The following is a 12,218-nucleotide window of genomic DNA, read 5'->3' on the forward strand; positions in this document are numbered from 1 at the left end:
GACCCAGATAACCACGATGGTGTGATCATTCACCTACAGCCAGACATCCTGGAATGGGAAGTCAAGTGGACCTTAGGAAGCATTACTATGAAGAAAGCTAGTGGAGGTGATGGAATTCCAGTTGAGCTATTTATTTATTTATTTATTTTTTTCAGTTGAACTATTTAAAATCCTGAAAGATGATGCTGTGAAATTGCTGCACTCAATATGCCAGTAAATTTGGAAAACTCAGCAGTGGCCACATGACTGGAAAAGGTCAGTTTTCATGCCAATCCCGAAGAAAGACAATGCCAAGGAACGTTCAAACTACTGCACAATTGCACTCATTCACATGCTAGCAAATTAATGCTCAAAATTCTCCAAGCCAGGCTTCAACAGTACATAAACTATGAACTTCCAGATGTTCAAGCTGGATTTAGAAAAAGCAGAGGAAGCAGAGATCAAATTACCAACATCAGTTGGATCATTGAAAAAGCAAAATGAGTTCCACAAAATCATCTACTTCTGCTTTATTGATTATGCCAAAGCCTTTAACTGTGTGGATCACAACAAACTGGAAAATTCTTAAAGAGATGGGAGTACCAGACTGCCTGTCCTGCCTCCTGAGAAATCTGTATGCAGATCAAGAAGCAACAGTTATAACTGGATATGGAACAACAGATTGGTTCCAAATTGGGAAAGAAGTCCATCAAGGCTGTATATTGTCACCCTGCTTATTTAACTTGTATGCAGAGTACATCATGGGAAATGCCAGGCTGGATGAAGCACAGACTGGAATCAAGATTGCTGGGAGAAATATCAATAACCTCAGATATGCAGATGAGAAACTAAAGAGTCTCTTGATGAAAGTGAAAGAAGATAGTGTAAAGTTGGCTTGAAACTCAACATTCAGAAAACTAAGATCATGGCATCTAGTCCCATTACTTCATGGCAAATAGATGGGGAAACAATGGAAACAGTGACTTTATTTTTATGGACTCCAGAAGTACTGCAGACGGTGACCGCAGCCGTGAAATGAAAAGACACTTGCTCCTTGGAAGAAAAGCTATGACCAACCTAGACAGCATATTAAAAAGCAGAGACCTTACTTTGCCGACAGAGGTCCATCTAGTCAAAGGTATGGTTTTTCCAGTAGTCATGTATGGATGTGAGAGTTGGACCATAAAGAAAGCTGAGCACAGAAGAATTGATGCTTTTGAACTGTGGTGTTGGAGAAGACTCTTGAGAGTCCCTTGGACTGCAAGGAGATCCAACCAGTCCATCCTAAAGGAAATCAGTCCTGACTATTCATTGGAAGGACTGATGTTGAAACACAAACTCCAGTCCTTTGACCACCTGATATGAAGAACTGATTAATTGGAGTAGACCCTATGCTGGAAAGGATTGAAGGCAGGAGGAAAAGGGGTCGACACAGTATAAGATGGTTGGATGGCATCACCGGCTAATGGACATGAGTTTGAGTAAGCTCTGGGAGTTGGTGATGGACAGGAAGGCCTGCCATGCCGCAGTCCATGGGGTCATGAAAGTCAGATACGACTGAGTAACTGAGCTGGGAACTAGATCCACAGAGCAAGTAATACTAGGAACTGTCAAATAAATAAAAATAAATGATAACTACATATATATATATATATGTGTGTGTGTGTGTGTGTGTGTGTGTGACACGTTACTTTGATTTTACTCACAGCTTTTGTTACTAGGAAGGATAGGCATTTTTGCTGTATTTTTAGTGACTATTTGTACTTATTTTGTGATTTGCCTTTTTCTTCCTTTGCCAACTTTTCCACTTGGTGCTAATCTTTGTAAAAATTGATTTGTTCGAACTTTTGATTATGGTATATGTTGCAAATATCTCCTTTAGTTTGTCAATTACCTTTTAATTTTGTTTGCAGTGTATTTTGTGTTTGTGTAGTTCAGTTCAGTTGATATTTGTGTTATCTTCAGTTATTTTCTGTTCAGTTCAGTTGATATATGATATATTTATAATTTTTCATCTGAGGTTATTCATATTTTGTACCTTAAATCTGTCCATTTCCCTTTTGTTTTTTGTGTTTGGTTTTATGTAATAGGGACAGTGGGCATTTCTAGGCAGACTCTTTTTTTTTTTAAATTTTATTGTTGTTATTGTTCAGTTGCCAAGTTGTGTCTGATTTTTTGTGACCTCATGGTCGGCAATACGGCCAGAATTCTCTGTCCTTCACTATCTCCTGGAGCTTGATCAAACTCATGTCTACTGAGTCAGTAATACCACCCAACCATCTTGTCCTCTGTTGCCCCCTTCTCCTCCTGCCTCAATCTTTCCCAGCATCAGGGTGTTTTCTAATGAGTCAGCTCTTCACATCAGGTGCTGGAGTTTCAGCTTCAGTAATTTTATTGAAATATAGTTGATGGTTGGATGGCATCACCCACTCAATGGACATGAGTTTGAACAAGTTCTGGGCATTGGTAATGGACCGGGAAGCCTGGCGTGCTGCAGTCCATGGGATCACAAAGAGTCAGACATGACTGAGCGACTGACCTGAAGTGATTAAATATAGTTCCCTGTGCTATACTGTAGTTCGCTATGTGTTTCTACAATCTTGGATGATGAGCTATTCATATAGAGTGGGTGGTGGTTTTTGTTATGGATCAGCTGGGCACCATCTCCAGATAGACGTACATTAGACAAGTATTGCCCTAGACTTGTTCATGGAAAGATGGCTGGTTCATGGCTGATGGCACTCCCAAGACAGCAACAAATGTGACTGCTTATTATTAAGGGAACATTCCAACTTTGTTTCTCAGGATTGGAGGACTCTGAAAGATGGAGGATCCTCAGAATGTCCTTTCCCATTTGAATGGTCTTTATCTCTCTTTTTTTGCTAGCTCTTTGCAGTCTATAGTCTTTGCTTCTGTTTTGGAAAGAGGTGCTTCTTTTCTGTTTGTGTGTTATGGAAGTGGGAGAAGCCCTTAGTAATTATGGTGATCATCGCCATCATTACAAACCTAGGCTTTTATTGCTCTAAAGGTTACTGTAACAAATTACTACAGAGCTGGTAGCTTAAAACAGCAGAGATTTATTCTTTCATGGGTTTGGAGGTCAAAAATACAAAATCAAGGTGTCAGCAGGGCAGTGCCCCCTTTCAAGTCTGGGGAGAATCCTAGCCTTTTCCACCTCCTGGTGGCTCCTGGTGTTCTTTAGCTGTGGCCACATCATTCCAACTTCTGCCTCTGTCTTTGTGTTTGACTATGTTTTCTCCTCTTCTTGTAAGGACATCAGTTATTGGATTTAGGCCCACTTGAAGTCCTGGATGATTTCATCTCAAGATCCTTAACTGGGCTTCCCTGGTGGCTCAGTGGTAAAGAATCCACCTGCCAATGCAGCGGACATGGGTTCGATTCCTGGTTTGGGAAGATCCCACATGCTGTGCAGCAACTGAACCTGTGCACCACGACTATTGAGCCTGTGCTTCAGAGCTTGGGAGCCACAACTACTGAAGCCCACACACCCCAGAGCCTGTACTCTGCAACAAGAGAAGTCACCACAATGAGAAGCCTGTGTACCACAGCTAGAGAGTAGCTCACAATTGCTGCAACTAGAGAAAAGCACGAAGACTCAGCACAGTCATAAATGAAAAAATAAAGCTTTTATTGAAAAAAAAAAAAAAGGTCCTTAACCAACTTCATCTGCAAAGACTCTGCTTCCAAATAAGGTCACATTCTGAGATTTGGGGGGAACATGAATTTTTTTTTTGGGGGGGGACAATATTCCACCCACTACTTTTGCTATTACCAACCTAGACAGCATAGTAAAAAGCAGAGAGATTATTTGCCAACAAAGGTCCATCTAGTCAAAGCTCTGGTTTTTCCAGTAGTCATGTATGGATGTGAGAGTTGGACTATAAAGAAAGCTGAATGCTGAAGAATTGATGCTTTTGAACTGTGGTGTTGCAGAAGGCTCTTGAGAGTCCCTTGGACTGCAAGGAGATCCAACCAGTCCATTCTAAAGGTCAGTCTGGACTATTCATTGGAAGAACTGATACTGAACTTGAAACTCCAATCCTTTGGCCACCTGATGTGAAGAACTGACTCATTGGAAAAGACCCTGATGCTGGGAAAGGCTGAAGGCAGGAGGAGAAGGGTACAACAGAGGATGAGGTGGTTGGATGGCATCACCAACTTGATGGACACGAGTTTGAGTAAGCTCTGGGAGTTGGTGAAGGGCAGGGAAACCTGGTGTTTTGCAGTCCATGGGGTTGCAAAGAGTTGGACATGACTGAGTGACTGAACTGAACTGAACTGTTACCATGATAGTCACTACTGTTATTCTGCATAATAAAAGTCAGCCTTTACTTTTCATTTTATTTTACTTGTAAAGTTATATAATTAAACTAAGCATAGCACCTGGTATCATTTATTGTAAGATCATCTGAGGAGCTCTGCTAAGTTTGGGGCCAATATATCATACTTCTGTAATTAAAATTATATGAAATTTTCTTTTCACAATGTATACATCTATCAATCATCATGATTTACACTTTACATATCTTACAATTTTATTTGTGAACTGTAACTCAATAAAACTTGAAAAAAGAGAAAATTCTGTTAAAAATTAGGTCAGATCTAAAACTATTGTTATTTAACTTTAACATCAAGAACTACAGATCTGAAATAATTAGGCTCTTGCATCTTCACTCGATCATGCAACTTATTTCTGAAGTGAAACTTCAAAGTCAGAGATTCATTGAACTTTCTTTTAAGACTCATTTGGAATGTTTGGTATTCGTATTAATTACCTTGAAGCTCATGAGTGTCATTGTAGGAAAAGATCTTTCAGTTAGAGTTTTTGAATTTCTGACTTGTACATTTGCATGGTCATTATTAAAATGATAAGCTTCTAAGAATAATTCATAGTGAAATAAAAGAGCACTAGAAATTTGAAGGTAGGAAATCAGGAGTTTTTCTGGTGTGGTATGGGTGTAAATGGGGTTGGGTTCAATTCCTGGATACACTGTTTACCTTTCCCATCATCTCCCATTCTTCTTCTTCTTTTTTTTTTTTTTTTGCCATGCCTCAAGGTTTCTGGGATCTTAATTCCCTAATTAAGAATTGAACCTGGGCCCTTGGCAGTGAAAATACTGAGTCCTAACCACTGCACAGCCAGGGAATTCCCCCATCTCCCATTCTAAGTCCTCATCCCTGAGGATGGATAGTAATAGAACCCGGTTTTAGAGCTGTTGTTCGGATCACGGGAGTGGTTTGTGCAAAGCCCTTAGATCAGGTCTGGCATGGCAAACTGCTCAAAATTGTTAGCTATTATTTTAAGTAGGAAATTTGTTTATCCCTGTGGCAAGCAGCTCAAGGATATGTCAAGACTGAAGTCGGTTTTACCTTACTGTTACCAAACTAAACTTGGGTCCTCTGACTTTGTGTACGATAATGTCAATCTACTGACATGGAGTTGTGAAGGAAAGCACAGGGTTTGTTGTAGGTGCCAAAACAAAGAGTGTGGGCAGCTGATGGTAAAAAAAACCCTGAGCTTCCTGATGGGCTTCAAGGAAGTGTTTTTATGGGTAAGGTGAGGGACAGGGAGGTGGCAGGGTGGGTGATTAGCTTGTGCACAATTATTTGATTGGCTGATGGTAAGGATACCAGTTATCAGGGTGGTGTCACAGGAGTTAACATCATCAGGCTCCAGTCAGTCTGAGGGCTATGTGCTCACGGACATTATTCAGTTAGCCTCTTCCATTGGTGGGGGCTTTAGTATCTCTAAAACAACTCAGGAATGTGCATGAGATATGTTATCCATGTACTTCAGGGAGGAACTAAAGATTCTGTGACTGCCATATGGCTGATTTACTGTTTAAATTGTTACCAATTCTCTTGGTTGAACTGCTACTTTTCTCACTACATGTTCACATACTTTTAATCAATAATTCTTTTTTAAAGAATAGTTTTATTTTTTAATTTATTTTGGCTGTGTTGCTGCCTAAGGTTTTTTTCTAGTTGCAGTGAGCAGGGGCAGCTGCAGTGTATGGGCTTCTCACTGGCTCTGGGGTGAGAGGGCTTCAGTAGTTGTGGCATGTGGGCTCAGCAGTTTTGGCTCTCGGGCCCTAGAGCACAGGCTCAATAATTGTGCATACAGGCTTGGTTGCTTTGTGGCATATGGGATTTTCCCAGGCCAGGGACTGAACCCATGTCTCCTGCATTGGAAGGCAGATTCTTACCACTGAGCCACCAAGGAAGCCCAATCAGTAATTCTTGAACCAGGCTTTTGCGACTCAGGGAAGGCCTGGGGGACTATAGCTTTTCTACAAAGGAGAGGCCGGCAGAGGATATGGAGGGAGGGGTTTGTCCCAGGAAGACCCCATAGGGGACCCCATAGACTTAGGTCCTATAAATAATGAAAAATAGAGTCATATTTAACCTTTCTAGAATTTGTCCCAATTTTATGTCTGAAGTTTCTTGTGAGACTTTTATAATTTAATAAGCCAGAGTAAGCTGTGGCTATGCAGAATCAGTATATATACAAGATCAATAAATGTATATTTTCTGGGCACATGAGCCACAGTGTATATTACGATTTACAAAGACATTAAGAAATATTCAGAGCTTATTTTTTAATATTTGGAGCAACATAATATGCTTATGTGGTGGACTTAGGACTAAGGTGTTGAAAAAATGTTTTGTATGACAAAATAGTATATACTCACTATTAAGAATAGAATTTTTAAAATCTCTTTATTTTGGTTGTGTGGCTTGCAGGATCTTACTTCCCCAAGTTGGGATGAAACTTGTGGCCTCTGCAGTGGGAGCTCAGAGTCCTAACCACTGGACCACCAGGGAATTCCCTGTAGGAATTTTGAAAATACGGAAAAGAAGAAAAACCAAAATGACTTATAATCTTTAGTTAGTGTTAGTTGCTCAGTCATGTCCGACTCTTTGCAACACCATGGACTGTAGCCTGCCAGACTCCTCTGGCAGGAGGAATTCTCTAAGCAAGAATACTGGGGTGGGTTGCCATTCTCTTCTCCAGGGGATCTTCCTGACCCAAGGATTGAACCCTGGTCTCCTGCACTGCAGGCAGACTCTTTACCATCTGAATCACCAGGTACAATGAGTTGGTGGGGTTTTTTTTTTCAGTGTTACAGCTCTATTTTATTTAGATAATAGCAGGAAAATCCATTTTCAAGGTGTGAGGGCACGTCGATCCAAAGACGGGAAGAGAAGAGTGCCCCATCGCGTGGGAGAGAGCGAGGGAGAAGAGTTTTGGCTCCTCTTTTTATATGTTTCTGTTTCCCTGGGCCTGTCCTGTGTAAATTGGGCCAGCCAGGAGTGTTGTTTGTTTTACCTGAGATTCTCACTCCAGTCCTCGAACCTTCCTTTGTTCTATTTTCACGGGCTTTTCCCTTCCAGGTCTTTTAGCCATTGCCATTCTGGACTCCTTTTCCCTATTCTAACTACCTAACATTCCCCCCTCAAGAGATGGGAAGCCCAATTCTTTGGGAATGGGGGCATCGAGATCTTGCTGGCTACTTCCTGCTGACCTGGGAAGGCGAGGGGTATTGAGCATCCCCCTCTTGCTAGTCTCAAGCCTCAGAGTCCTCATAGTGGTGTCCATCTAAGGGTGATATTTTCCGTGGTTGGCTGTAATTTTATATCTTTGTTGAACTGGCACTGCATTTTGCAGCTTGACCTGGTGGCAGAAGCTTAGCCTCTATGATCTCAAAACTGGAGACTACTGCATATCCGACTCTTCTTTTTTCATCCAAGACAAAGCTGCTTCCATCAGTGTACCAGATTTCCTCAGGATTGGTCAGAGGATCTTCTGACAATCCTTCTCAGGGTTTTGTCCACCGGTCCAAGGTTTCTTAACTGGAGGTCTTCTGGAATCTGAGCCTGAGCCGTGTGGGCTTTCTGCGGAGTTCGTTTTTCGCTGCCCCGGTTTCCAGGACGACAGGCCTTCCCCTGCGCTGGATTTTCTTCTCGTTCTGCTTCTACTGGCCTCCTGCTGTGCTTGGCCTCTTCCGTGTAGAGGTTGTTTCAGCCAGGTTAAATCCGAGTCACGGCACCATAGATGTCAGGCGAGTGTATGCTCCTTGGTTCTTTGTCTTGTTACAACAAAAATTTGGAGTGACGGACATTAAAGCCCCCTCCACAGATCTCAGCTCCTGGGTCTTGGACAGACCATGTTACAGCTCTTAGGTCTTGAACGGATTATGTTATAGCTCTTAAATAAATCAATGTTACAACTCAGTGTTACAGCTCTATTTTATTTAGATAATAGCAGGAAAATCCATCTTTGAAGCATGAGGGCACATCGATCCAAGAGAGAGCATTGGTGGGGTTTTTAAACAAAAAGCTTGTGACTTAAATTTGGGGAAGCATTAATCATCTTCACCTAATTTGGGGAGTAAACTTTGCATGTTGAGGCTGTAATTTAAATTATGGTGGGTTCATCTTGACCATTCATTCTGATGTAAATGAACTGAGCTATATTCTGGGCCCAGGGTAGCCTTCTCTTGCAAGCAGCTTATGTGAGGGGGAGTGGAAGAGGCCTCTGGACCTGGCTCTGGTGAAGGGGTTGGATGCAAAAACCTGACAGGTTCCTCCCTTCTCTTGGATCCCACAGCCATGTCCTCCGTGAGTAGCAAGGGATTGAAAATAAGAGAGTGACTTGGTTATTTCTCTCAGTTTTTTTTTTTTTTTTTTTAAAGAGGAGAACTTTGTTTACATAAATGCTCCATCACTATATATTCATATTTTGGTCATGCTACAGGGCATGTGGGATCTAAGCCTCATTCCCCGAAGTGGGAGTGAACACAGAACCTTAACCATTGAAATACCAGGGAAGTCCTAAGACAATTAAGAAGATTAAATATAGCCTTCCATCTTTGCCCCAAATGCCCTTGATCTTGACTTTGAAACCCATCAAGAGAGTTGGGTGTCTACTATCTGGGCTTCTTACTAGAGTTTTAATGCTAATGTTTAACAGAATTCGAATCATCTATACAAATAAGACGCAGAGAGAAAGCCTATTACAAACAGATCTCCCTCCCCCCAACAGCTCCAAAATAGTGGAGACAATTTGTTTGTTGATGTCACTGGTGCTGACAAGCAGGCTGCCACCTCCCAGCCTGCTCTAGGGTGTCAGTGAAATCTGACACGGCCCTCGGCTTGTCAGCTTCAGTTCTTTAGGAGAAACAGGTGGTAAAGGGAGAAAACTGGAGACAGGCCACTCCTAAAGGAATCTATTGTGTGGCAGCTCATTGCATTTTTTTTTTTTTCAATGAAGAAAAACATCATTTGTTTTACTTTTTAACTGTATCCATTGGAATTGTATTGGAAGGTTTCATTAAGGTATTCCTCAGAGTAGACTTGAATGTGGGAAAGATGAGTATTCATAAATGATAATGAACAACGATTAAGTATTTTTTTTCCATTTATTAGTTGGAGGCTGATTACTTTACATTATTGTAGTGGTTTTTGCCATACATTGACATGAATCAGCCATGGATTTACATGTGTTCCCCATCCCGATCCCCCCTCCTGCCTCCCTCTCCATCCCATCCCTCTGGGTCTTCCCAGTGCACCAGCCCTGAGCACTTGTCTCATGCATCCAACCTGGGCTGGTGATCTGTTTCACCCTTGATAGTATACTTGTTTCAATGCTGTTCTCTCAGAACATCCCACCCTTACCTTCTCCCACAGAGTCCAAAAGTCTGTTCTGTACATCTGTGTCTCTTTTTCTGTTTTGCATATAGGGTTAAACGATTAAGTATTAATTAGCAAATACATGTTTTTGGGACTTCTCTGGCACAATAGCGGTTTAAATACCTCTCTGCTAACACTGGGAGCACTGGTTCCAGCCCTGGTTGGGGAACCAAGATCACACGTGACATGCAGTGTGGTCAAAAGATTAAAAAAAACCAAACATACTTTGTACATTAGGTGCCACTGCTGAATGGCTTAATAGTAAAAATCACGCACCCTTTAAAAACATTATTTAGTAACCAACCGCTACTGCTGATCCAGAAGGGATACTCTTTCTTACTAATGACAAACGTACTTTCTTGAGTAAACTTTCATCACTTGTTCCTTCTTCATTTTTTTCACTCAGCGAAATTTATCTGACGCAAAAATATAATAAAGCAAGACCTATGTAATGCAGAATTAAAGTGGAGATTCATTAAAGCGGACTCCAGTTGAAGGTCATTTAATTTTTTAATCTGTCATAAAATTTTAAATTAAGGAAGCCCGTCTTTATTTAAAAGGCTTCTGTGGCTGTTCTGACCCTTCCTTGTGCGTTTGCCAAATGCCCTGTAAACAAAGACTCCTCTGGGACAGAGATGGTTTTCTGGGCTTCTCCAGGTCCTTCCCTTCTCTACGCCACCCTCCGCCCCGGGCCCCGCCTCCCTCCGCCCCGGGCCCCGCCTCCCTCCGCCCCTGGCATCTCCGCGCAGGCCTCTGATTGGTGCAGAGCGCAGCCTTGCCTTTTAGGGACAGTTGTCGGGCTTTTAAAGTGGTAAGGGAAAGGGTGCAGTGGCTGCTTTTATCAACCAATCAACTATTTTCTTGCCAGATCCCCAAATATTCCCGGGCCAATGGAGGGGAGAGCCCAGGATGCCCGGGAGAGGCCGGGCTTAAGTTGAGCCGAGAGGCAGGCGCTCAGACAGCTCTGGGGCCCCGCCAGCCCCCATCTGGCACTTGTCTGTGTCGCTGTCAGAATCCGTCTTGCTCCGCGTTCCCTCGCAGGGGTGTGTTGGGGGGAATCCTCATTCCGACTCTCAAAATGGTTATCAAAGTGTTTGTTGCCACATCATCTGGGTCCATAGCGGTAGGTGTCTGATGGAATTCGGGGCCTTTCTTCTCGTCCTCTTTTCTGAAAAACTCAGACTTGGAAGTAGAAGCAGCGGGTATGGCCCAGCGCTGGGCTTACATTTCTTTTTGAGGCGTGTGTAAGTAAGCCTGCGAGCACTTTGCTCTCTCCCTTGATTTAAATGGTGTAGAAGAAGTGTGTAAAACGTGTGATCTGGGGCAGCTGGGTGTGGAAGGGGATTTGAGGAAGGGGCGTGTGTTGGATGCTAGGACTTTCAATGTGTGATTTATGTCTGTGGTGTCGCATCTTTGATAGAATCAGAGGCTTTTTTTTTTTTTTTTTGGTGGAATGTTTCTGCCCTTCATCCTGTGAGACTTAGACAAATTTAAAATTGCAAGTAAATGACACTTTATGTAACAACATTTTTAGCATATGATGGGCCAGATTACTAAAATGACCCTTGGCTGTAATGACTTGTGTATGCGATGTAATCCTAAGGAAAGTGTAAAGTTAGCATGTGTAATACTATTATTTGAGGGTAATGATGTCACAGTGAAAAAAAAACCAAACATCTCTGAGGCTACAGATTTAAATGCTCTAGGAATCCAAACAGACCAAAAATAGGTGCTTTATCTGATTTCCTTGGGACAAGGCTGAGAATCACCCAACCATCTCTCTAAGTCCAGCCTTCGTTCTGTGCTTTAAGAAATAGGGGTAAGAGAGGGAATCATTTTATTCTTGGAAATGATTCAGGCTTTGATATTAGACTTGAACCTGCAGTGTCTATCTGGGACTGATATTTGGACCGGCATTTTAACACCTGGGAGGCTGTGGAGAGAAAACAGTTTTATTAGCCCTGAGAGGTGAAGACCAGCACAGGGGCTGTTTCCTTTTATATCTGATTCCTGGAACTTCTCAGGTTGCAGCTTGGATTTCAGTGGGCCCTCAGCCAGGATGACACCCTAGGCAAGTGACTGGCCCAGGGAACAATCCTAACAGCAGCTACTGAATGCCATCCCCCCTCCCCTACCACCCACCTCCAGCCCTGAAAGTTCACACCATTTCCAGAGAGGACAAGAGGAAAACCTGAGAAAAGAGCCTGGACCTTCCCTCTGACACAACTGTTTAGTGATCTGCCAAACATCTTTCATGATGTTCCAATTTTATGAAAAAATTCCAAATGTAAAACTGCAAAGTCTTTTGCAGCTGTTGATGACCTCAGAAACTTTGATCTACAAAAAGCACACTTTTGGATTGTTTAGATTAAAAAAATTTTTTTGTTAAAGAAAATGGCTTTCATCATGGAAGAATGGCTTTTATCATGGGCTTCACATAATCTGTTGACACACTCATTGCTGGAAACTTTTACTGCTAACCTGTCAATCTTCTACATATTCCATAGATCAGGTCTGAGTGACCC

At 42.2% G+C, this 12,218-nt stretch overlaps 1 protein-coding gene across 1 annotated transcript in view; it reads left to right on the forward strand.

Moving 5' to 3' along the window:
- The first annotated feature begins 10,614 nt into the window (after window positions 1-10,614).
- The window catches only part of SH3BGR (SH3 domain binding glutamate rich protein), a 64,537-nt gene continuing 62,933 nt past the window's right edge, over window positions 10,615-12,218 (forward strand). The window contains exon 1 of the mRNA XM_065943468.1: window positions 10,615-10,816. Within this exon, the coding sequence (XP_065799540.1) occupies window positions 10,772-10,816 (45 nt within the window). The 5' untranslated portion in view covers window positions 10,615-10,771. The remainder of the gene's footprint in view (window positions 10,817-12,218) is intronic.

The sequence above is a fragment of the Muntiacus reevesi genome, chromosome 8 (assembly GCF_963930625.1).
Source record: "Muntiacus reevesi chromosome 8, mMunRee1.1, whole genome shotgun sequence".
In the NCBI taxonomy this organism is placed as follows: domain Eukaryota; kingdom Metazoa; phylum Chordata; class Mammalia; order Artiodactyla; family Cervidae; genus Muntiacus; species Muntiacus reevesi.